Source organism: Eulemur rufifrons, chromosome 7 (genome assembly GCF_041146395.1).
Source record: "Eulemur rufifrons isolate Redbay chromosome 7, OSU_ERuf_1, whole genome shotgun sequence".
NCBI classification, from domain to species: domain Eukaryota; kingdom Metazoa; phylum Chordata; class Mammalia; order Primates; family Lemuridae; genus Eulemur; species Eulemur rufifrons.
This window is the reverse complement of record NC_090989.1, coordinates 742999-767080: the sequence shown is the minus strand read 5'-3', so window position 1 is coordinate 767080 and position 24082 is coordinate 742999. Positions and strand designations below refer to the sequence as shown.

The window sequence follows — 24082 nt, the reverse complement described above, 5'->3', positions numbered from 1 at the left end:
CATCACCTGGACGTGCCGCAGTTTACCCCTCGCCTGCGGAAGGATGTCCTGGTGCTTCCGAGTTTTGGCAGTCACGGATACAAGTGCTGTGAACATCCTCGTACAGGTTTCTGTGTGGGCGTAGGTTTTCGGCTCCTTTGGGTGAATGCCAAGCCGATGGCTGGACCCTACGGTAAGAGCACGTTTAGTTTCGTAAGAAGCTGCCAAACTGCCTTTCCAAGTGGCTGCACGACTCTGCATCCCACAGCGGGACCCCCTTCTCCGGTCACCCTGGGGCCACGCTGACGGGTGTAGGGCACCCAGGGCTTTGGCTTGCGCCCTGCCCCTGGTGACAAGTGGTTTGGGGCGTCTTCTCACACGCTCTTTTGCCTTCCGTGTATCTTCTTTGGTCTGTTACGGTCTTTGGCTCCCGTTTTAACCAGGTTGTTTTCTTACTGTAGAGTTTTAAGAGTTCTTTCGGGCAACAGTCTTTTAGCAGATGTGTTTTTTCAGATATTTTCTCCCAGTCTCTGACTTGTCTTTTCATTCTCTGGACACTGTCTTTTGCAGAGCATGAAGTTTTAATTTTGATCAAGTCCAACTTACCAATGTTTCCCTTCACAGATGGTACCTGTGGCGTCACAACTAAACGGTCGTCACCAAACCCACAGGGACCTAGATTTTCTCCTCCGTAATGTTCTAGGGGTTTTATGGTTTTGCATTTTGCATGTAGGTCTGCGAGCCCGGCTGAGTGAACTCTGTAAAGGGTGAAGCCTGCGTCTGGATCCACTTTCCTACATGTGGCTGTTTGGTGGTTTCACCGTGTGTTGAAAAGACCGTCCTTCCTCCGTGGAGCTGCCTTTGCTCCTTCACCAAAGCGCAGCGGTCTGTGGGGGGCTGGCTGGGCCCCCCGTTCTGTCCCACTGACCTGCTGTTCCGCCACGGCACTGTCCCCACCACGGCGGCGGCATCGTCAAGGTGAGGCTCGGGGTCGGCAGCGGAAGTCCGCAGCGCTGCTCTCCAGGCTCTCACCTGGGGCCACAGCTGATTCAGCACTTGGCAAGTCTCTCGTTGTGACTCTGATTGCATTTCACCGTGGTCAGACCCCACTCCGCGAGTCCTTTTCCATCTCCCGAGGGTCTTCTCATGACGCAGCACACGTGTGTGTGGTCCACGTGCGGAGAACACGGCTTCACCACTGCGAGGTGACGTGTCCTACACATGCCGACAGCTCATGCCCAGATCTACGTCCTCACAGATCTCGTGACCGTCAGCTGTGCAACCGCGTGTTCGTCTAAGTCCCCGCAGTCCCGCAGCTTTGCTCCACGTGTTCTGAAGCTGCTACCAAGTACATACGTGTGTAGGATTAAGTCTTGATAAAGTGACCCCCTTGTCATTGTTAAATGGCCCTTTACTTATTTCTGGTGCTATTCCTTGTCCTAAAGGCCACTTTGATATTAATATCAAAATATCAAGGATCTGAAGTTTGTATCATGGTAAACAAAGAAAACCTAATACAGTTGCAGAGAAAAACTTCCAGAATATTCAAAATCTGTTCCTGACAAACAAAAGTAAGATAATTTGGATCCAAGAATCTTTAAAGGATGGAGAACCTGCTTTCAGTCGTATCGAGGCAGACGTCTCCCCCGCGGCGGCTGCGCAGAGTGGCTGCTGTGTCCCCTCAGCCGGGCCCCCTGCCAGGGCCAGGCGGGGAAGGGGCCGGGCCGGGCAGGTCACTCCTCCGCATCACGCCCCAGCTGTGACAAAAGTCCTCTTCGTGGAACAGAAAACGCACTCCTTTGACACAAAGAATTGAACAAGAATGTGGCTTATTCATGAGAAGACAGGCGGGGACAGACCAGAAACCCTGCGGCGCGTGACGGAAGAGGAGACGGCAGGTCACTGTGGCACCTGGAGGAAAACGACACAGTGGAAGTTCTTCGTGGTGACAAGTGTCGCTGTGTAACACTTCTTCTTCTTTCTGGATATTTTCATGGCGCTTAACACAAAAACACTATCAGAGCCCACGCTGTTTTCTCTCACACTACACACACGTATCCCCTCGGCGGACGGAGACGCAGCCGCTCACCCTCAGGCAGCCGCTGCCCCCGAGACCAGGCTGGGCTCCCGGCTCGGCCCACGTGGTGGTCCGGGGCCAGTCTCAGCAGACCCCGCACAAGACAACACAGCACGACACACTTCTGTCTAGGAATCACCGTCTGTTTATTAAGGCAGCTGGTCAATTAGTGACTTTCAGGAACATTTTCAGTACAAAGGTGGATTGTGGACAGCTGGCCAGTGACCTGGCTGTGGCTGGGACTCCCAGGACAGCAGCTGCTGCTCAGGGAAGACGCTGACGGCCACCGTCTGCCCCGGCTGGGGAGAACTTGCGGGCTGAGAGGAGAAGGGCGTGCGCAGACCCGGCAGCTTCCAAGGGTCCCGACACACTGTCAGCCAAATGAACCCTAGTTTTCAGATGTCTGCAGAAGCGCTGGCCCTCGACAGGCCCCGCTAAAGCCCCACCCGAGGGCACAGCCTGCCCAGGCCCTGCAGGGCTCCGAGGGGGCAGGAGACCACCCTGGGGCAGGAGGGTGAGAGGTCGGCAGAGGAAACCACTCGAGCCATAGCCCTGAGGCAGGGAGCCGCGGACAGCACACCGGGTGGGGGCGTGAGAGCTGCGCAGGAGGGCAGGTGGCACGGGGCCTCGGTGAGAGCCCTGGACCCGCGCTGACGCACAGGGCTGGCCCTGGGGGGTTCGGGCGGGGAACGCCGTCTGGGCAAGGATGTGGGCCAGGGCAGAGAGGCCGGGGCTGCCAGCTGTCCAGGAGCCAGCAGGGACGGGGACAGCAGGCTGGGAGGGCGCGGGCCGTGCCCTGGCAGGGAAGCAGGGCTGGCGCCAGGCCTGGGTTTTGTTCCCGTCACAGCTCCGGTGACCCCTCACCACGGCCGCAAGAGGACAGCAGCGATCTCAGGCTAGCCCTGAACACAAGAGCTGCCCGTCCACACCGGCCAGAGGCCAAGTCAGGACCTGAATGTTCCATCCTGGGCCCTGTGTCCAGGTGAGCTGGGCCCACGGGGTTAGAAGCCAGAGGGGGCTCAGAAGTGCACCCTGAGAGGCCTCATCCCCGGAACCCGGCCCTCGCCCAGCCCGGAGCACCTGCGGGAGCACGAGGCTGGCGGCAGCCTTGGGTGCCTGGGCATTGCCACACCTGTATGTGACAGGTGGCCCCGGCACACAGCAGTGCCCCACGGTGGTAACCCCTGGGGCAGTTGACCCTCAACCCTTGCGATGCTCGGGCACCTGGGCACGTCTGTCCCAACAGGTGACTACAACCCCTGGGGGTCGGGATGCCGGTGCCCACAAACCCACTGAGCCACGACGCCACACAGGCCAGCTGCCACCCGGGGCAGGCCTGGGCCATGCTTGGCTCCCACTGCAGCCTCGTGACGCCCAGGGAGGCCCCCACTGTCCCCACCGCCACCGTGGCCTCACCCACGTCCTCAGCCCGGCAGACAGAGGAGAGCAGCAGCCGGCCCAGGCCTGAGCCAGCCCAGACGTGCCTGGCAGACCCGGGCGGGAGCCGCACGAGGCCCAGCTGTTCCTCTCCCAGGAACTCAGTTATGGGTCAGAAAAGCCCCCCCGGCCCCACCCCCTGGGGAGGCCTGTGCTGAGATGCCGTGGCAGGTGTGTGTGTCCTCAAGGGTCACGGCTCATCTTGTTCCTGTCCTCTCCCAGGCTGGACAAGCTATTCTCAGAACTAACCCTATGCTGAAAGCCAAGTGTCTACAGCGGCCACCCACCCTGCCCACCTGCCTCGGGCCTGGTCCCCTCCACCTGCAGAGGTGGGGGATGGGGGATGGAGCCCGAGGCAGGGTCACAGAGGGTCCCCCACCTGGCCAAGACACCTCAGCCTCGCCTGGAACCTGAGTGACGCCACCGCTCAGCCCCACCAGCCCCGCTGCCAGGCAGACGCGCCCTCAGGGGTGGCCGGCGAGGGTGCTCTCGGGATGCAGGTGGGAGAAGCGGCCGAGGGTCCAGATGGGAAAGATGTTCCTGTAGCTCGTGTAGGAGATGGCACAGGACTTGTTGAAGACCCCCGAGATGTTGTCCTAAAAGAACACAGAAATCAACACAAAGGCTCCGGCAGGCAGTGCAACAGCTCGTCCCTGGCTGTGGCCAGCTCCTGGGTGAGTCGGCCTGGGAGGCGCTAATTAAGTGAGACCCTGAGAAAGCCAGGAGCAGGTGGCCCTGCAGCCCTGAGTCAGTCAGGGCACCACAGCACCCCCCAGCAAACCCTTGACCTGGGTCACCAGCCCCTCAGAGGCACAGAACCCCGCCCCCAGCCTCATCCAAGAGAAGACAGTCAGCCTCATGCAACCTCATGACCTCTCCTCTGCAGGGAGAGGTGGGGGCGGCTTCCTGCCCCTCCAGCTCAGGGAGGGGCCGCGATGGCAGAGCCAAGGGTCTGTCCCTGAGGGAAGGGGGAGGGGCCTGCCCTCCCTCTGGCTTCACACCCGTCCAGCTCCTGCCCCAGCCAGAGGTCATTTGCAAACAGCAAGATCTGCTTAGGACTTTAGGACCCGGTGACCTGCCATAGACCGGCCACCAATTCTGCCAGCAAACGCCTCCCAAATCTCGAAAGCACCCCAAGAAGCCGCAGCAGGGTGGAGCAGTGATAACGCCCGTGCAAACTCGGGGTCAGTGGGGCCTTGTGCTCTCCGGCCCAGCGGCGTACCTGGGGCCAGTCGCCGTTGGGTAGCTGCTTCTCCAGCAGACACCTGACTCCTCTCTCCTGGGCCGCCACGTCGGGGTGCCTGGGGAACAGCGGACAGGCTGGGACGCGCCCAGGTGCACGGCTGTGTGCACTTCCATCCTCACCCTCACATGGCCGAGCTCGAGGACAAAGCCTGGAACGCTGCAGTGACGACCCGCAGGCCCCACTAGGAACCACCGGCACAGCTCAGGCCTCACCGCGCTCCCCGCCGGGTGCCCGGAGAGGCAGACGGACGTGCAGGCACAGAGAGGAGCAGGCCAGGAGGGACACACGCCTCTTCAGACCACGCCCGTGGCCCCCGCACAAGGGCCTCTTCTGCTCACTGGTCCTCGTGGGCCTCTGGAGGCCACGGAAGCCACGAGAGCTGACACTCGGTGGCCAGGGTGAGACAAGAGAAGGACCCAGATCAACTGTGCATCCCTAACCGTCCTGCCCTCGAGGTCCCCCAGGAGCCACTGCTCTTGCTCAGGCTGAGCCGGCCCAGCTTTGGGGGGTTTGAGGAAGATTCTCCAAGTGCCTGCAAATCCAACAGGGCAGAACAGACTGGGACAGTGTGGCACACATGCCTGTGAGCGCATACGTGTGCAGGTGCACATCTGTGTGCACATGCCTGTGAGTGTGTACGTGTGCAGGTGCACATCTGTGTGCACATGCCTGTGAGCACATACGTGTGCAGATGTGTCTGTGTGTACATGCCTGTGAGTATGTATGTGTGCAGGTGTGTGTCTGTACATGCCTGTGAGTATATACGTGTGCAGGTGTGTGTCTGTGTGTACGTGCCTGTGAGTATGTATGTGTGCAGGTGCGTGTCTGTGTGCACATGCCTGTGAGTGTGTGCATGTGTGTGCACATGCCTGTGTGTACAGGTACGCATCTATGTGCACCTGCACGTGTGCGCACCTGCGCATGTATGTGGCTCAGCACCCGCTACGGACCCAGCAGGGCCACAGAGAGCAGCGGCAGGGACCTGTGCTGTGACCACTGAGGCAGCCCATTGCCGCCACCCAGGAAGCAGCCTCCCCACCACAGCCCACCTCGCCCCGTCCCACTGGGCCCCGGCTTCCCTGGCTCTGCCACCCACGCCGTCAGTGGTGGGGGGTCCAGCAAGCCTCCCCCAGGCCCCGCTCGGTCAGACAGGGGACGGGCCACCGCCTGCCCTGGGAATGCAGGACAGGCTCACAGGAGTCCGTTCCCAGAGCGTCAGCTGAACGGGGCACGGCCCCCTCAGCCCCCAGGCCTCTCCCGACATCCGCACTCAGTCCAGGCCGCCTGCTCAAGCTCGCGCGTCCCTCTCCCACCCGACCCCCAGCTCAGGGCTGGGCCGTGGTCCCTACCTGGCAGCCATCAGCCCCATCAGGGCCCAGCAGGTGTTGTGGATCTGGGACCGGGCGCTCTGCACGTAGCGCCGCTGCTCGCAGGACTCGAAGTCCTCCCCCCAGCCTCCGTCCTCCATCTGCCGGGACAGCAGGAAGTCGCAGGCCCGGGAGACCTCCGCGCAGGCAGCCCTGCAGAGACCAGGACACACGGCAGGTCGGCCTGCACCCCGGATGCCGACCCTGGCAGGCGCCCTAGGGTTCAGGGAGGGGCGGAGGGGAAGAAGCCTGCACGGGGCCCACCCACCCCACGTGGGCTGGAGGCTGCCACTGAAACCCTGGGCCGCGTTTCTGCAGACGTGATGTGGGGCAGGTGAGCGGCTGGGAAGACGGAGCACAAGGCTCTGCGCTACGGAGGGCCTCACGACGTGTCAGGTCGCGATGGCGACAGCGGGTGGCGCCTGAAGGAAGCTGGGAACGCCCAAGCTGCACCTGGTGGGTTCCCCCGGCCGGGCAGGCGCACCCGCTGCTGAACGGGGCGAGGCAGCTGGAGACAGGCGCGGACCCGAGGCCTCAGCCCTCCTCCTCCTCCTCCTGACCAGCCCAGTGAACGTCCTGGACCCCAACCCTCTCCTACTCGGGGTGCAGGGTAGGGCCGGGGCCAGGGGTGTCCCTCCACTGCGTGAGTCAGGAAGCTCTGCAGAGCTGTGAGGCCAGGGATACATCCCCATCTCAACCTGGGATATTTTCCCATCTTATCTCACTCTTTAAAAACTCTCCTAAAATCAAACACGGAAGGAAGAAACAGCGACAGCAAATCACCCCTGAGAAGCCACCCGGCGGGGCAGGAGCCGCACTCACCCGTCGTGGTAAGTCTGCCCCATGCAGGCGAAGGCTTCCAGCCCAAACCAGGTGCCGTAGGTGAAGCACACGCCCCAGGAGCTGAGGGGACACGGGAGAGCACCTCAGCCCTCGCGTCTCGGTCACAGCGAGGGCGGGAAACGGGGAGCTCTGACCATTTGCGTGCACTTCCGAGAGCAGCGCCAGCTCCTGCGCCTCAGGCACCGAGGCCACCGAGGACAGCACTGCCCCCGCTGAGCCCCAAGCCAGACGCCTGGGCACCAACCCGGCAGCCGGAGGAGGGGAGCAGTCACCCTCGGCCCCGCTGCTCCCAGCAGCACGCTGGGCAGCTCCCACCATGGGGAAGCCCAGGCACTCAGAAAAGGAACAGAGTACACCAGAAATCCACCGGCTGGCAGTTGCTTCCAGAAACTTCTCGTACAGCACAATCACACAAGCAAACGTTCTACGCACGCAGCGTGTGAGAGCAGAGCCCTCCGGCTCCCCGGCCTGCACCCAGGGCGGGGCCACTCACCCTTCCCAGGAGCCGTCCGCCCTCTGAATGCGCCGGCAGAACTCCAGGCCCCGGTCCAGGGTGTCCCTGGAACACGTGAGATCAGCCCAGTGAACATTCCAGCAAAACAGCAATTTCCCTGTCCCAACTCCACCCATTCCACACTCTCAAAAGAATGTGTGTGCTCTCCCTTAAAAACACGTAAAAATCGGCCGGTTGTGGTGGCTCACGCCTGTAGTCCCAGCACTCTGGGAGGCCGAGGCAGGAGGATCGTTTGAGCCCAGGAGTTTGAGACCAGCCTGAGCAAGAGCAAGACCCCGTCTCTACTAAAAAATAGAAAGAAATTAACTGGACATCTAAAAATATACAGAAAAAAATCAGCTGGGCATGGTGGCGCATGCCTGTAGTCCCAGCTACTCAGGAGGCTGAGGCAGGAGGATTGCTTAAGCCCAGGAGTTTGAGGTTGCTGTCAGCTGGGCTGACGCCACGGCACTCTAGCTCAGGCAACAGAGTGAAACTCTGTCTCAAAAAAAAAAAAACCATGTAAAAATACAGTTTAGACAGGAGACCCGAGAGTACGAAAAGCAGCAACTACAGGACGGGGGAGGGAAGCAGGCTGGCAGAGGGCAAGAAACTGGGGAGGAACATAGTGCAGGATGGAGCTCGACAGAAGCTGCTCAAACGGCATCAACACCACTGAAAACGTCAGCGACGCAGGCCTGAGTAAACCACACAAAATGAGTTAAATAAAGGGGAAATATCAGCCGGGCATGGTGGCTCACACCTGTAACCCCAGCACTCTGGGAGGCTGAGGAGGGAGGACTGCTTGAGCCCAGGAGTTCAAGACCAGCCTGAGCAAGAGTGAGACCCCGTCTCTACTAGAAATAGAAAAAATTAGCCAGGTATGGTGGTGCGTGCCTATAGTCCCAGCTACTCGGGAGGCTGAGGCAGGAGGATCGCTTGAGCCCAGGAGTCTGAGGTTGCTGTGAGCGAGGCTGACGCCACAGCACTCTAGCCTGGGTGACAGAGTGAGATTCTGTCTCAAAAAAAAGAGTCCCATTTAAACAAAAGTAAACTCAAGAAGTGACTGTTTCTCCAAATGCAAAGTAACCGGTGTGACAATACTGGAAGTGCCAAAACACAGGGTGTTGTGACACCCCCAAAAGATCACACTCACTCTTCGGCAACGGATCCTACCAAAATGAATGTGTGCGACGTCTGGGAAAGAATTAAAACATTGATTTTAAAGAAGCTCAAAGAGATCTAACAGGAATCTGAAAACCAGCACAAAAAAATCACAAAATCAGTTGAGATACAAATGAGGTCTGGGTGGGAGCAGGCGGGGTGGTGGTGGTGGTCCGCACTGTTGAGGTTGGGGGGCGACTGCATATTCCAGGAGACCCTCTTGTCTTCTGGCCGGATTCCCCAATCCTGCCCAGCCCCCAGCAGAGGCCTCTGCCTGCAGCCCTGGGGGCTGCTCTCCCCGCGCCCGGTGGCGTCCTCAGGGCCCCTGGGAAGCCTGCCGTGCCGTCAGGGCCAGTCCTGCTGTTGGAAGAACACCAACTAATACAGATGGAAGAAATGCTGATTTTGCAACCATCATATGAGTAACTGATTCAGGCAAGAATTATCAGAATGCTAAAACTAACAAGTACAAGTCTGATGAGAAACAGGACAGGTATATAGTCTAATACTTTCTCCCCACAGAGAAAAAATGGTTAACTTTGTGGCGGAGGAACCAGCACAGGAGCCGTCACGCTCAGCACGGGCTCTGGTGGATGTGCGCCCCACGGCCGAGCACGGGGGGCCAGCACGGGGATGCTCCTCACCAAAGCAGGTGACCTCTCAACCTGAGGGTCACCAGGGACACACCAAGGACATTCTGCAGCACGACCTGCTGAACAAGCAGGAAGGGTCACCAAAGGTAAGGGAAGACTGAGCAACTGCTCCAGGCTACAAGAGACCAAGATGTGACAACTAAATGTCAAGAGACCTTCGATTAGAGCTTGGGGAAAATTTTGCTATACGGGACATTATTGGGACACTTAGGCCAATTTAAATAAGGTCTGAAGATTAAATAATAATACCTTACCAACATTAATACTCTGACTTACATTTACCTGAAAGAATAACCTGCTAGGAAACACTGAAGTAGTCAGGGGTAAGCAGTCGGTCTCTCTGCAACGCCCCCTCAAGCGAGCCGTGAAAAGCGCACATGGGGAGTGTGGGAAGAGACACCGTGAGGACAGTACCGCAACACGCTCACAGCTGGGGGATCCTGGGAGGAGTAACACGAGCACTTCCAACTATTTCTGTAACTGTCTTGTAAGCGCGAGGGTAAGGGAGGATTTTAAGGCAGTGTACGAGTAGTAAAAACGCAACATTCCATGCAGTGTTAAGAGTAACTGGCAACCTGAACAATATCTCAAAAACTCTCCAGGTAAATTAAAAGTCTTAATATCCAAAAACATACAAAAAAAATTTTTAATAAAAATTTAAAAAACATAAATAAAATCTTAATATAACAAATTAGACTAATATATTTGACTATTTAAAAGTGTAAAACTTATGTTAAAACCTCCTGAAGAGACAAAAAGAAAAAACAATTTGGAGGAAGTATCTGCAAATGAGATACAGAAATACTTACTGGGCTGGGCGAGGTGGCTCACGCCTGTAATCCTAACACTCTGGGAGGCCGAGGCGAGAGGATCGCTCGAGGTCAGGAGTTCGAGACCAGCCTGAGCAAGAGCTGAGACCCCCGTCTCTACTAAAAATAGGAAGAAATTAGCCAGACAACTAAAAATATATAGAAAAAATTAGCCGGGCATGGTGGCACATGCCTGTAGTCCCAGCTACTCGGAAGGCTGAGGCAGGAGGATCGCGTGAGCCCGGGAGTTTGAGGTTGCTGTGAGCTAGGCTGATGCCACAGCACTCTAGCCTGGGTGACAGAGCGAGACTCTGTCTCAAAAAAAAAAGAAAGAAAGAAATACTTACTGTACTTAAACACAGAAGAAGAAAAACCACCCTAGTAAAAAAAAATTGGCAAGGACATGAATGAAAATGCCGTAAGAGAAGAAACAGAAAAGATGTGTGTGTAAACATCAGGAAAGAATACCCTAGCTCAGCAGTAACCACGGAAACGCAAACACAGTGCGTGACCAAGCCAGCTGCTCCCTGCGCTGCACGTCACAGAGCCTTGTTCCACGCTCAGGTGCGCCACAGCCTCCCGTGCCTTCCCGGCATCTCCGCCCGTCCCCCAGCTCCGCGAGGCTGTGCGCGGCTGCCCGCCGGGCAGGGGACAGGAGCAGAGAGGTGACGGGACTGGGTGAGCGTCGCCCCCACCGCGGCTCTAGGGAATAACAGCCGTCAGGAGCCAACACTTAACAAGAGTACCAGCTAAGGTTAAAATGGGAAAAAGCTAGAAAAGAACAAAGTTTAGAAATAGCCAAGAGGCTGGTGAGTGACATGCGGCAACACCAGCAGCAGTTACGATTCGCTGGAGAAGCCCGAGCGACACGGGGCCTTCAGGAACCTCAGCAGGCGCACGCCACGCCGGGCCTGTGGAAGGTACCGGTAAAACCGCGACGGAAACCTGAGGATCGAACAGGAACAACAGATTCTTCTTTGGGGGTGAGGAGCGACGATTTTCTTCCTTGCACTTCTCTGTATTTTCCAAGGCTTCTTTAAAGAACATGCTTTACTTTGGTTACAGTGATTTTTTAAGAGAGAACATGTTAAAAGAAAGGCCCGTTCTGTCAGCATGTTACTAAGGACGACCCGCGTCCATGGGACACGCACAGCAGCACACAGGCCAGGGACACGCCAGGCCTGGGCGACGGGAGAACACGGCGCCCCTCAGGAGGAAACCGCGCCCCACCCGGGGCCTCCGACAGAGCACGACCAGAAAATCCTCAGGTTGTTGGGAAATGAAGCAACATACTCCTCAACACTTCATGGGCCAGAGAACTCACAACAGAAACAGAACACAGTTTTAACTGAGTCACGTAACACAACTTATTTCTAGCCTCAAGTGCACATTTCAATACAAGAAAGCCCGAGGGTCGCGTAACTATGTACCCAAGGCAGAAACAGACAGTGCCTGCAGGAGGCCCACAGGTGGGGCCCGGAGCCAGGCTGGGCGGGAGCTACCCGAGCGCCCAGAGGACTGCAGCGAGGAGTGGGGAGGGTGGGGCCAGGGATGAGACCTGCCCGCGGGAACCCCTCACCCTGCCCTGCTCACCTGGGGAAGCGCCGAGCGAGATCCTGCTACTCCAGCTTCGCAAGGCCGGGCCCGGACGTCTCCCAGACGGCCGCCACGCCACAGAACTGGACCTGTCTCACTGCTGACAACCGTGAACCCCCAGGATGGACGTTTCCCCCGGGGAAGTGGCGGCCTCATCAAGGGCAAGAAACGAGCCTGGGAACCAAGAGCTGCACCCCGGAGAGCAGGTGGACCTGCCTCCCAGTTCCTGAGGAGCCAGCGGGGGTCCAGCGCCACGTGCTGTCCCTGCACCCGCCTGGCCTCCCCCCTTGGACTGAGGAAGGCTGAAGACCAGCCCCCTCTGGGGACCGGCTTTCCTGCCGGTGGGGGCCAGGGCTGCCGGGGCAGCGCAGCTTCTCAGCGGTGCCCGAGCCCCATCCCCCCTTCAGGGCGGGAGGAGACAACCACCAACCCAGCAATTCTCAATAAATTTTTATCACTTAAGCTGAAAAAAAAAGAAAAAAAAGAAAAAGTAAAAATAAGATAATAAACAGCAGAAATTGATAAAACCAAAAACAAACTCACTTAAAAAAAAATGTATACTAAAGAAGCAAAGACTAAGATGGTTTCTTTATTTTCTTGGAGACAGAGTCTCACTCTGTCACCTGGGCTGGAGTGCAGTGGCGTCATCACAGCTCACTGCAGCCTCCAACTCCTGGGCTCCTGTGACCCTCCTGCCTCAGCCTCCCGAGTAGCTGGGACTACAGGCGCCACCACGCCCAGTAATTTTTCTCCTTTTTCATAGAGGCGGCCCTTACTCTTGCCCAGGCTGGTCTTGAACTACTGACCTCAAGTGATCTTACTGCCTCGGCGTCCCCGAGTGCTGGGATGACAGGCATGAGCCACTGCGCCCGGCCACCTAGGACAGTTTCTTTGAAAAGCTTAGTAAGATTGTCAGAAAGGAAAACAAGAACGTCAACGTCACGCCCACAGCTGTCCAAGACGACACTGCGAGCAACTCTGTGCCCATCAACATAAAGCTCAGCTGGAAGAGAAAAATTCCCCAAACTGGCACAAAAAAAAATTTTTTTTAACTGTACAGTCCTATAACCATTAAAGAAATTGAACCCATAATTAAAAACCTTCCCTCAAAGAAAACTCCAGGCCCAGTTGGATTCTCCAGTGAATTTTTCCAATCACTGAAGGCAGAAATACGCTGAGTATGTAACAACACACATTCTCCCCGGAGTGTAAGAAGAAAGAGCACTTTCCAGCTGGCGTCGCGAGCCCAGCGCGCCCTGACCCGGGAGCCTGACGAGGACACGGTAAGCAAACCAGACCAGCCCAGCTTCCTCATAGCCACAGCGGCACAGGTGCTGACAAAAGGTCAAAAGGACATCACGGCCAAGTGGTGTCTACACCAGGCATAACTTTCACGAATGAAGACTGTGATCCTAACAGGATAAAGAAGAACCTGGGAAAACTCCACACCCCGTGACCGTACCCCTGAACACGGCAATGCCACGCCTAGGTCCACGTCCACAAGAAACGGGCACCTCTGTGCCCCCAACACACAAGGACAGGAATGCTCACAGTGGGACGTCTCGTCATGACCCAAACTGACGTCCTTCCAAGTGCCGGCCACAGGCCAGTGGATGAAGCGATCACCTGCCGGCTGGACAGCAAGGCAGGGCAGACTGCGGCCACCCAGCCGCCCGGCTCAGCTACAGACACGAGGCTGGGAGGAGTCAGCAAGTCCACACTGCAGGACTCAACGCACACGCGGCCCCCGAGGTCCACAGTGAGCAACAGAAACCTTGGACTGGGCAGGCAGCTGGGCACCCTCTCGGGAGGGCAGGGCAGGGCAGGCCAGAGGGGTGCTGGTGCCGGTGGCCCGACGCGGCTCCCACGGCTGTCCCCTCACGACCACACAAGGCCTGCTCACCTCTCCGAGTGTTTGCTACCCTTCACCAAGAAACGGTACTTAAAAACTGCCACTTAGCTGGCCACAGGCAGAATTAGGTATGTGTGTTTTTCTTTTTAGCATCATTAGAAGATGTGAAAACTAAATTTTTGCATTGCTTTGTCTTTGAGACAAAGTGTCACTCTGTCGCCCGGGGCTAGAGTGCAGTGGCGTCATCACAGCTCACTGCAGGCTTGAACTGGGCTCAAGCGATCCTCCTGCCTCAGCCTCTCTCCTGCCTCAGCCTCCCAAGTAGCTGGGACTACAGGTGCGTGTCACCATGCCCAGCTAATTTTTTCTATTCTTTATAGAGATGAGGTCTCGCTCTTGCTCAGGCTGGTCTTGAGCTCCTGACCTCAAGCGGTCCTCCCGCCTTGGCCTCCCAGAGTGCTGGGATCACAGGCGGGAGGCACCGCCCGGCCAGTAACTCACTTCTGTGCCATAACTGTGCCACTTGGAGCCCCCAGTGACACACTTGGTGTCGTGAGGGCACCGACTGTTCAGCAACTCCTGAAGCCTCTTCCTTATTGAAGTGAGCTTTGTTTCCGAGGCGTGTTAGGGAATGACGTGACGAGTCTTGGCCCTGACTCGGTGGCAGTGTCCCCGGCCGAGGCCCCCTTACCTGATCTCCGCCGCCCTGTGGTCGGGAAAGCACCTATGGAAATGCTTCAGCGCCTGCATCACGGCGGAGGTGCACTCCACGTAGGTGTAGTCGATCATGATGTCCCCTGGGAGGGAGGGAGGTGTGTGAGCCGCCCCCCCCCCGCCCCCGCCCGGCCACCCAGAGCCTGCCACTCGCCAAACCACGGTGAGAGAGAGCACCGCCACGCACAGCCATGCCAGGAACTGCCCGACTGTCCTGCAGGGCAGACGGCGGCAGCTCGGGCTACCTGGGGGCAGAGCTTGGCACACACTACGTGCGACCCAGCGGGGTGCTGGCCTGAGGAAGAGCTGCGCCCCACCCCAAAAACCCTGCACCAGCTTGAGGAGCGAGACGCACAGAGACCAGGAAGGCGGCACACAGGAGGCCCCACCAGAGAACCACAGCAGTCACGCACAGAGCAGCCCACCGCCGTGGCACAGGCACCCGAGGTCCCCACCGGCTTCCTGCACGTGCCGTGGGCTCTGTGAGGTGTGCTCGGGACACTCGGGCACAAGGCCCAGGGGACAGAGCAGGAGTCGGCCTGGGCAGTGTCCAGAGAGCTGGGTGCTGATCTCACCCGAATCCCGTCAACCCCCAAAGCGAACCCACAGCTCTTCCGTCCACAACTCAGGGACTCTCTGGGAGCCGGAGGGGACAGAAGGCCCCGGGCTCAGGGAGGGCTCCGTAAGGATCTGCCAGTGGGGCCCTGTGGGCTGCCGCAGGCCAGGGGGACAGGTGGGCCCCCAGATCTGAGTGCCACAGTGCTGGCAGAGCCACTCACCAAAGACCTCCGAGGGGTTCAGCAGCTCCAGCAAGCGCCCCCCGCGCCTGGTCTCATAGGTGGCGAAGCCTCCGTCGGGATTCCTCATGCTCAGCAGCTGTTGCCGGGGAGAGAGCACCCTGAGAGCTCGCCCAGCGCGAGCACACTCGGGACGGGCACGGGCGCCCCTGCCACGGCCAGCGAGCCCTCGGTGCCTGAAGCAGCAGCTGCAGCCACGTCAACCGGGGCCTCGAGTGCAGCCCCGAGGGGACGCACCCCGACAACTTCCCAATCGAGCACGCACTGCCACAACACGGTGGCTCTCCGCGGAAAAACATGCACAAAACCAGACGTGCTTAAACAATTGTGCACAAAAATGGACAGAAATGCGCATCTCTTCTTTGGGCCCCCAGTGGAAACCACCGGCCCTCCTGCGAGGCCAGGTGCAGCCTCAGCACAGCCCTGGCCGGTTCCCCAAGCCCCCAGCCCAGGGCTCAGGGCTCGCAAACACCCGTCTGAGGGGGAGGGAGTGCTGCAGCCCGCCCCGGGCTTGTGGAGAAGCGGAGGTGAGCGCACAGCCTGCGCGGGACGCCAGGTGCGGGCTGGGGCCAGGGCCTCACCACAGCCACAGCATCGCAGAGCCGCTCTCGGGGGATGTGCTCTGTGACAGAGGGACACTTCTCCTGTAGGAGCAGCACGGACTTCAAGGCCTCCGCCGTGCAGTCGGCGACGATCCAGCCGCAGTCCAGCGTGCTGAAGGAGAAGCCGCCCTGCAGAGCACGAGCCGTGACCGCCAGGCGGGGAGCCCACACCGCGGTCCTCAGCCCACCCACAGCCCTCTCCCTGCACAGGCCCATTCGCAGCACAGGGGTGGGTGTGGCAGGGCCCGAGCTGGACGGTGGACAGACCTCTGCCCTCCGGCTCAGGGGCCTAGGGATGTAGCCCCCCCATGCCGTCAGATCTCCCAAAAAGACAGGGAGGGGCACAGCCTGGAGGTCTTTCTTCCCTCTGGCTGTCCCCGACACTCGGGCTCACGTCCCAGCCGTCCCAGCCGTCGTCTGACGTCTGACGTCTGCTGAGACCGGCTGAACTGCAGAGGCCTGGCCATGCGTGTGCACAGACTGCCCCTCGGCGGCACAAAGGAACCCCACAGGCCAGGCGGCCTCAGCAGTCGGCACCCCCCTCGCCAGGTGTCTCCCAGGGCAGAGCCCTCGCGGAAGGAAGTGCAGCTAAGCGGCGCTGTCCGGGCTGGGGCAGGGAGGGCGGCGTCAGCTCGGCGTACCTTGCTCATCTGGCGGTAGTACTTCTGGTAGTCGGGAGGGCTCTCTGGGACCTGGGCAGCACGGGGCACACGTGGAAAGCAGAGAGGCCGTCACCACTATGGCAAGGAGGGGCCCCAGGCTCAGACAGACGGGCGGGACTGGATAAGCAGGACGTGCCGGGAGCTGGCAGTGCCGTGGCCATGGCCGCCACCCGTGCTGCGGGGCCCCCCAGCCCACCGCTGCCAGGAAACGCAACTGGCCGGCGAGGGCTGAAACCCGCCCAGGCGGGAGGCACTCGGATGCCCCTGGGCCCCCACAGGCCAGCAAGCAAAGGATGGGGTGGGGCACATGGCCCGGAGGGGTGCGTTCCCCAAACAGCCTGGGCTCTGGAGACCCTCGTGGCTGAGCCGCGTCCCCTGACTCAGTGCAAGAGCAAAGAGGTGTGTGTGGGTGCTGGGGTCCAGTCTGCCCTCCCAGGTCCCCACAGCTCAGAGCAAGTCCCGGGCAGGAGCAAGGAGCAGGCCCAGCCGTGGGACAGGCACAGCCCTGCCCCGGCCCCACCCCCCCAGGTCCTGCCTGGGCCACACGGAGCGGCAGAAGCAGCGCCCAGCAAGAAGAGGGAGGAGCTGGGGCTGGCGCTACAGGCAGAGGGACGCCAGCGGGGCCTGGGCTGGAGGGGCCCCCTGGCTGGGGCAGGGTGCGCAGGGCAGGGTGGGCGCAGGCCTCGGACGACTGCGGCTGTGGATGGGGTTGGGGGAGCAGGTGAGTGTGGAGACACGGAAAGGTCAGATCAGACGTGGGGAAGGGTCCGCTGGGGTCGCTGAGCTGGCAGGACGGTGGGGGCACTCGCTGCTGATGGTCTCAGGAGAGAAGACCCCAGGCAGTGCCCTGACCGCTAGGGTAAGGTATTGAGGGGTGTCGGGCAGGCTGCAGAGCTCGGGGGGACACAGCCCTCTGCACACAGCGACTCCAACACAACCCGGATGCCACCGCTCAGACGGCAGAACCCACAGCGCCCACAGCACACTGGGGACGGGCCACTGCAGGCCTCCAGAGAGCTGTCCCCAGGCAGGACCGCCACAAGAGGACAGTGCGTGGGGGAGGGGCGGGGGAGGGCGGGGCGACCTGAGCAAAGCAGCACAGGGAGCAGGGGTGGAAGGGAGGCGGGCACTGCTGCTGGCAGGGGCCCCAGCCCGCCACCCCACCTTCTGCCCCCTCGGAGCCACCAGGCAGGGGCCTCACCTGCGAGAGCCGCAGGAACTCGTGCGCCTTCTGCAGGCAGGACAGGAACTCGGGCCTGTGGTGCCCGCCCGCCTGGAAGAGACAGCAGGGTGGAGGCTGAGTTCCCGCCCCCGAGGGGACCAGAATCCAACCAGCAGGTGCCTCCAGGGGAGCTGGGGTTTCTCACCGCACTGACCTGCACGGGAGACGTGAAAACAGAAGGAGCAGGAGAGGCTGCCCGTGGACGCCAGCACCCACCTACAGGGCCAGCATGTGCCCCTGGGGGCCCCCAGCACCCCCCTGAGGCCCTCCCGTGGCCCAGACCCCGGGGCTCTCCAGAAACACCTTCAGAATTCCCGACCTCATTCTCACGAGCATAAACGCACACCCTCGTGTCTCCCTAGTACACACTTGAGAATGTCTGTAACAACTGTCTTGTTTTGCTTTGTTTGTGAGGTGGTGTCGCTCTGTGGCCCCAGCTGGAGTGCGGCGGCGTCATCACAGCTCGCTGCAGCCTTGAGTTCCCGGGCTCAAGCAATCCTCCTGCCTCAGCCTCCCCAGTAGCTGAGACTATAAATACGAGCCACCACACTGGGCTTACTTTTTCTAATTTTCGTAGAGACGGAGTCTCACCATGTCACTCAGGGTGGTCTCAAACTCCTGGCCTCAAGAGATCCTCCTGCCTTGGCCTCCCCAAGTGCTGGGATTAGAGGCATGAGCCATCATGCCTGGCCGAGCAGTTACAGAAGAACCGTAAGCTCAGTCCTGCTCTGGTGGCCCCACTGCCCCAAGCTCTGCAACAGCCCTCAGCAGGCTCTCCTACTCACACGGCCTTTGGCCTTCGGTCTCCCGAAGCCCCTGACCCAGCCCAATGCCCAGGGCTGCCGGGCAAGGCCACCACCTCCGCAGGGTCACCACTAGAGGCTTCGCAGCCCAGGCCAGCGAGAAGGACGACAGGTGTGTGGTCAGCAGGTGCCATGACCCTTCGAGTGGACGCACATGCTCATGTGCACAGGAAGGCTGGCTGGGGCCAAAGGAGGAGACGGAACCACATACCTCTAGTAGAGCTTGGATGGCGAACGAGGTGTCCCAGATCTGTGAGCCGTTGGTGCCCTGCAGACAAGGACGGGCCACTTGAGAAGCTGCTGCGTCCCGCACTCCCGCCCACCGCGCTGGGGACCTGACGGGGGCCGGGCAGGCTGGGTGTGGGGCCTGGGGACGGCACCAGCCAGCACCCGACTCCAGGCTCTGGGGCCTGTGCGCCCCTCACAGCCGTCCAGGGCCTGAGAGACGGCTTGTCCTGCAGGCAGACACAGGTCCTTCATGGCCACCAGCTGGGACAGTCCCTCACAGCTCTACCCCCCACCCACATAGAGCACGCAGCCCCCACCCAGCCACGTGGTGACCGGAAACACCCCCCTTTCCTGAGTTCCCTGGAGGTGATGGGCCCTGGACGGGGCCAGGAAGGCCCCCGCTCAAACCCCAGCCTGGAGCCTGGGTCACATGTCAACACTCTGGCCTCAGTTCAGAGGCCGGTGGCCAAACCCCGCTGAGAGACGCAGCTGGACAGTGGGGGTGGGGTGCGGGGCAGAAGCTCAGGGGCATCGCTCGCCGCGGGGACGACACGCGAGAAGCACGTGCCTTCTCGCCAAGCAAGAAACCCAGCAGTATGGGGCCTCAGAGCCCGGCGCCAGTGCACAGAAACCAGGCACAGGGGCCACGGGTCGGATCCAACAAGAAGCCCTTTAGGGACAGTCCTCTAGCGGGAGACCACTGGGGACCAGCAACCGAATGCTGGGCCTGGTGGGAGCCCTGTCCACCCAACCAGCTGCAAACCACGTGTGGCAAGGACGCCGCTCAGGGACCATCACTGCGTTTCTGGGAGTGGCGACGGCAGAGGGGCCGTGTGCAAACAGGCCCTCCCCGGCTCAGCCGCAGGAAGGCCACCGCCACCCAAGGCTCGTCACTCTCCTCCGCTCCACAAGTGTTTTGAACCCGTCTCCCACGACACTGATGGTGTGGGCACCTGGGGGCACAACCCCTTGGGGGGCAAGGACCCTGGCCCGGCATCCCTGCCCAGAAAGGACACGTCCTCTCTGGTCCGCCCGTAAGCTGAAGCCCCTGGGAAGGATCTGGAAAACAGCCAACTACACACATGTGGCTGAATGTCCGGCAAAACCCACCCCTCCTCCCCTCTGCTCCACTCCAGCCCATAAGAAAGGGGACATTCTCAGGTCACGCCCAGGCCTGGTCACACTCCCTCCTGCGCTGCAGGGGCAGCCCCAGGGCAACCACAGGAGCCAGGGGTGAAGACAGGGACCTCCCAGGACCTGAGGAAGGAGCCTCCTGACGACCACAGAGAGCAGAGGCCCCGCCGGCCAGAGCCACCTCCCAAGCGGCATCAAGAGGAACGTTTCTGCGGCACCCGAGCCCCCCTGGATCTGCAGTTACAGTGAGTCAGCCCCCGACCCAGAGCACGCAGCCAACAGGAAAGCTGCAGAGGGACACGCAAGAACACGCGGGCGCCCACACAGGCCGGCGGTACACACCCAGGACACGGCCGGAGGCCCAGAGGGGAGGATGGAGCCTCCATCGTGCAGTGCTGGAACCTGCACTGAGAAGTTATTTTGAATCTTAATGAACCCAAAATCATAAAAAAGACACTAACGAAGGGCAGGAACAGCTGTAAGGAAACGAGGAAACACGCCGCGAGGCCCGGCAGCCCTCACCTGCATTTTCATGCCATCCAGGCCTAGCCTGTGAGGACGAGAAAAGCCCAAGTCAGAGACGAGGACAAAGCCGGAAGCCGCTGGCCAGCTGGAGCCTGCACCCGGGAGAGGGCACAGGGGCTCCGAGGCCTGGCGCTGCCTGGCTGGGTTCCTGGCACGGGGCCACGCTCGGCAGCGAAGGGTCAGCAGCTCACCCAGCAGGGCTCCCAGCTGGGCACCCGGGCAGGCCACGGTGCTTGCCGTCTCGGGCACCCCTCTGTGGTCTCTCCACGAAAGGAGCCCACCCCCGGAGCACAGCCAGGCCCACACGCGCTCCCTGCTGAGGCCCAGCACACGCCTCCCGGCGCCACCCCGCTCGGGGACGCCAAGGCTGCAGGGAGCTCGCAGACCAGCGCTGGGGAAGGCCCGGCGTCTGCCGCTGGCTCCTGGCAAGGTTCTCCGGGGCACTGCCAGCCGCGCTCACCAGAGGTAGTCCGGGATTCTGGACACGTGCTCCCGGAAGGCGGAGGAGGCCGGCCCGTCCACGTGCCAGCGCACGAGCATGTTGATGGTTTTAGAGATCTGCAGAGAGGGCGTCAGACTTTGGACCAGAGGCAGCGGCACGCGGTCTGCCTTAGGGCCGACATGGGGACAGAGGACAGGGTCTGCGGGACACAGGCACAGACGCGGAGATGAGCGGAGTGGAAGGGACGCTCGCTCCCCTTCTTCCTCAGGGCAGAATGTTCTAGGGGCGCCGACATGCCACTCACAGGCCTCAAGTCAAAACCCAATGGCAGCTGTGGCCTCTAACTCCCTAGGACAGACGGGTCGGCTGACGCCCACACAGAACCGCGTCACCGCCCAGCGGACGAGGGACCTGCTGCAGGGTCAGTTCAGGTTTGTGACTCACTGAGGTGGCCGGAGGCGCCGCTGGCCCGGGGGCTCGTGACAGCCCGGCCAACAGGCGACCCCACGCCAGGCGGCCAGGGCATGTGCACCTCCATGGCGTGGGGCACGTCCACACGGCCTCCACCGGGCCCTGCCGGGGGTGGTGGAGGGGCACCAAGTCCCCTGCCAGCTGGGAGAAGCCACAGACGGCCTTAAGGCCCTTCCATCCCCCACCCTGGCGTCTCCAAGCCCCCTGAGAGAAGGTCAGGTGACAGAGTGTTTGGGGGCTGGGAAGGGACCAGGTGAGAGAAAAGCATCCTCCCAGCTGGCCAGAAAGGCCTCAGGAGCAGGTGCCAGACACACCCAAGAGAAAAGCCAGGTGGGAGGGAGGGAGGGCGTGGCCAGCAGCTTCTCCCAGCCCAGGCTGGTGCCCTCCTCGCGCGTGTGAGACCAGAGGGCCACGTCCCCGAGGAAGGTGCACAGGCCGCAGGGAGACCCCCCTCCTAGCTCACAGACTGGCCTCTGGGGCCCCTCTGCCCCCTCTGCTCCCGGGCACTGGGGCGGGGACAGGGCAGGGCACGGACCGGGCCGATGCTGATGCTCTTGGTGAAGCGGTCGTCGGCCACGATGTGCTCGTACAGCTTCTGCACGGCCCGCTGCCGCAGGCTGGCACTGTGGTGGCGCTCGTACAGGTTGAGGAGGGCTGCAGGGGAGCGCAGCGTCAGCGGGCTGCACACCAGGGGTCTCCCCCTTCCCCTCGCCCCAGACCCCACCAACACACCCCACCCAGTGTCCAGCGTGGGCTCCAGAGAGCATCACTCCAGCCCAGCTGGTCCCATCAGGGGCGGGCACGGCGGGGGCTGCTCAGCGCCGCGGGCGGAAGGAGAGGGTGGAGTGGAGGCCACGCCCACCTCGCCTGCCCTGGCCCAGGGCCCCCTGGGAGCACCCACCATACACCACGCGGAGCAGCCAGCTGTGCGGCGTGTACAGCTCGTCTGGGGCCACATTGTCCCTCTGTGCCGGCCAGTCGATGCTGGCAAAGTCCTCCACGTACAGCTCCTGCGGGGGCAGCCCTGAGATGCTGGGGAGGAGGCCACACCTCCTGGACACCGTGGCCTGGCTCAAACCAGGAGGGCCAGCCTCCTGCACCGGCCAGCCCTTGGCGCCCTGGGCACGCCCCTTCCCGGGCTGGGGGCACATCCGTGACTGACCCCTGCAGGGCACGAAGGCCCAGCCATCCTGGCCAAGGCCGGACCACCCAAGGAGCCGGGCTGGCTCAGAGAGCATCTCCCTGGACACTCGTTGGCTCCCTCTGCCCCTCCTCCTTCACCTGGTAACATCCTGCACCTTAGACCCCCCCCTCAGGGCCTGCTTCCCGCAAACACAATGCAACTGTGGGCCAGGGCTTGGGCATCCCACTCCAGGAGCTCAGGGAGCCCCCGCCGAACCTGGGTGACAGCTGCTCCCTGTCCCACAGCACAAGTCCCCTGGGCAGAGGTTGCTCAACATGGATTACTGCCCCCCCCCGCCCCCGCCCTGGTACATGGATATGCACGATTAGATTCCAGGGGGCCCTGGGCCTAGGGTCCCAGCCCCGGAGGCCATGCACCCTGCTCCCTGAGGTCTCACCTGGCGGAGGCTCTGGACCAGGGGGTCCTCCGAGGCGTTCAGCCGGGTGGCGTAGCAGTAGCTCATGGGCAGGTACACCTGCCGGCAGTGGCACCAGATGGTGGAGGGGTGCGCAGGCGCCCAGTCGGGAAGCAGCCTGGGGGGACAGTGCGAGTCGGGAGACCCCCAGGACACAAACCTGCCCCTGCTGCCAGCACAGCTTCTGGTGGACGGCGCCCCCCGGGGCCGGCGCAGCCCCTGCAGGGGGCGGTCAAGCCCCACGACCTGCCAGGGAGCAGGCAGCTCTGCGTGTGGTCAGCGTGTCACCTTCTGAAGCCATGTGCCCGAGCCCTGAGCACTTAGCACTCTCTGTGGGTTTCCTGGTTGCGTGAAACATTAACGATGGGAAACTGGGTGAGGGACCCAGGGAATGCTCTGGGCTATCTTCGCAACTTTTCTGGAAGTTGAGAACTATTGTAAAATTGAAGTTTATTTTAAAAATTTTATTGTAAAAACCGCAGGCCCGTAGAATCTGGCTCAGGCCTGGCTCTTCGGTCCTCATCTCTGCTGACGTTAGCACAGCCATACCAGCTTCCAGGGTCCCTTCAAGTCCCCCGCCCCCGCACACAGGCCACGGGAAGCCAAGCAGCGCAGAGCACGCCCACCCTGCGCCCGGACCACCAGCACCAAGGGTGTTTTCATTTGGGTCGGGGTCCGTGGTCCTGCACCCCAGCCCGGAGCGCCCAGTGAAGACGTAAACATGTCAACATGCACCAGCACTGACCGACGGAGCCCCTGTGGGGCAGACGAGACGCCCCAGCCAGCGCCGGCCTGCGGCACGTGCACCCAACCCGCTCCCGCCCAGCAGCCACGCCAGGGCCCTCCTCCGCCTGCTTCTTCAGGTGGGCAAGGCCAAGTCCTGAGCAAACCTGCCAGTGCAGGTCGCCTGGATGACCCAGCACATCCCCCCTCCACCCCGGGCGATCCCACCACCCACCCTGCCTCCTCAGCACCCAGCCTGCCCCGGCACCACCAGCCTCGAGCAAGCCCTCGGCCCTCGGTCAGGACCCCACTGCCCTCTCCTGAGGGTCCTTCAGCCCCACCCAAGTCACCCAGCACGGGGCCCCTCCAGCCCATCCTGACAGCTCTCGAGAGGAGACCCCAGGCCGTTCCTGCAGCCCTCGACAGCAGGGCCCCGCCCAGCTCTGCGGGGTTCTGGGCCTGCACCTCCTGGGGTAATGTATGTGCGCAGGAGTGCTTCCTGGGGGATGCTCACAACTCTCCTCAGATGTTCACAAATGTTAAGAAACACCGGTTATAGATACCAGATAATAACGATTTAGTGTTATTTTTCTGGGTTCTATTAATAAAAACCAGCCACCTTTTAAAGACACACAGTGCCCACGG

At 61.0% G+C, this 24082-nt stretch overlaps 1 protein-coding gene across 3 annotated transcripts in view; it reads right to left on the bottom strand.

Annotated features, from left to right (window-relative positions):
* Positions 1–2194: 2194 nt before the first annotated feature.
* The window catches only part of LSS (lanosterol synthase), a 29571-nt gene continuing 7683 nt past the window's right edge, over positions 2195–24082 (bottom strand). For 2 of the 3 annotated variants that reach the window (XM_069474878.1, XM_069474879.1), the window contains exons 7-22: positions 22697–22832; positions 22018–22126; positions 21652–21770; positions 20664–20761; positions 20201–20228; positions 18528–18584; positions 17493–17564; positions 16271–16321; positions 15609–15758; positions 15010–15106; positions 14208–14313; positions 7443–7508; positions 6929–7009; positions 6089–6259; positions 4716–4794; positions 2195–4089 (exon numbers count right to left, since the gene is read on the bottom strand). In XM_069474878.1, the coding sequence (XP_069330979.1) occupies positions 3958–4089; positions 4716–4794; positions 6089–6259; positions 6929–7009; positions 7443–7508; positions 14208–14313; positions 15010–15106; positions 15609–15758; positions 16271–16321; positions 17493–17564; positions 18528–18584; positions 20201–20228; positions 20664–20761; positions 21652–21770; positions 22018–22126; positions 22697–22832 (1552 nt within the window). In that variant the 3' untranslated portion in view covers positions 2195–3957. Of the gene's footprint in view, positions 4090–4715; positions 4795–6088; positions 6260–6374; positions 6615–6928; positions 7010–7442; positions 7509–14207; positions 14314–15009; positions 15107–15608; positions 15759–16270; positions 16322–17492; positions 17565–18527; positions 18585–20200; positions 20229–20663; positions 20762–21651; positions 21771–22017; positions 22127–22696; positions 22833–24082 lie in introns of all 3 variants that reach the window. The other variant, XM_069474877.1, reaches the window with a different exon arrangement.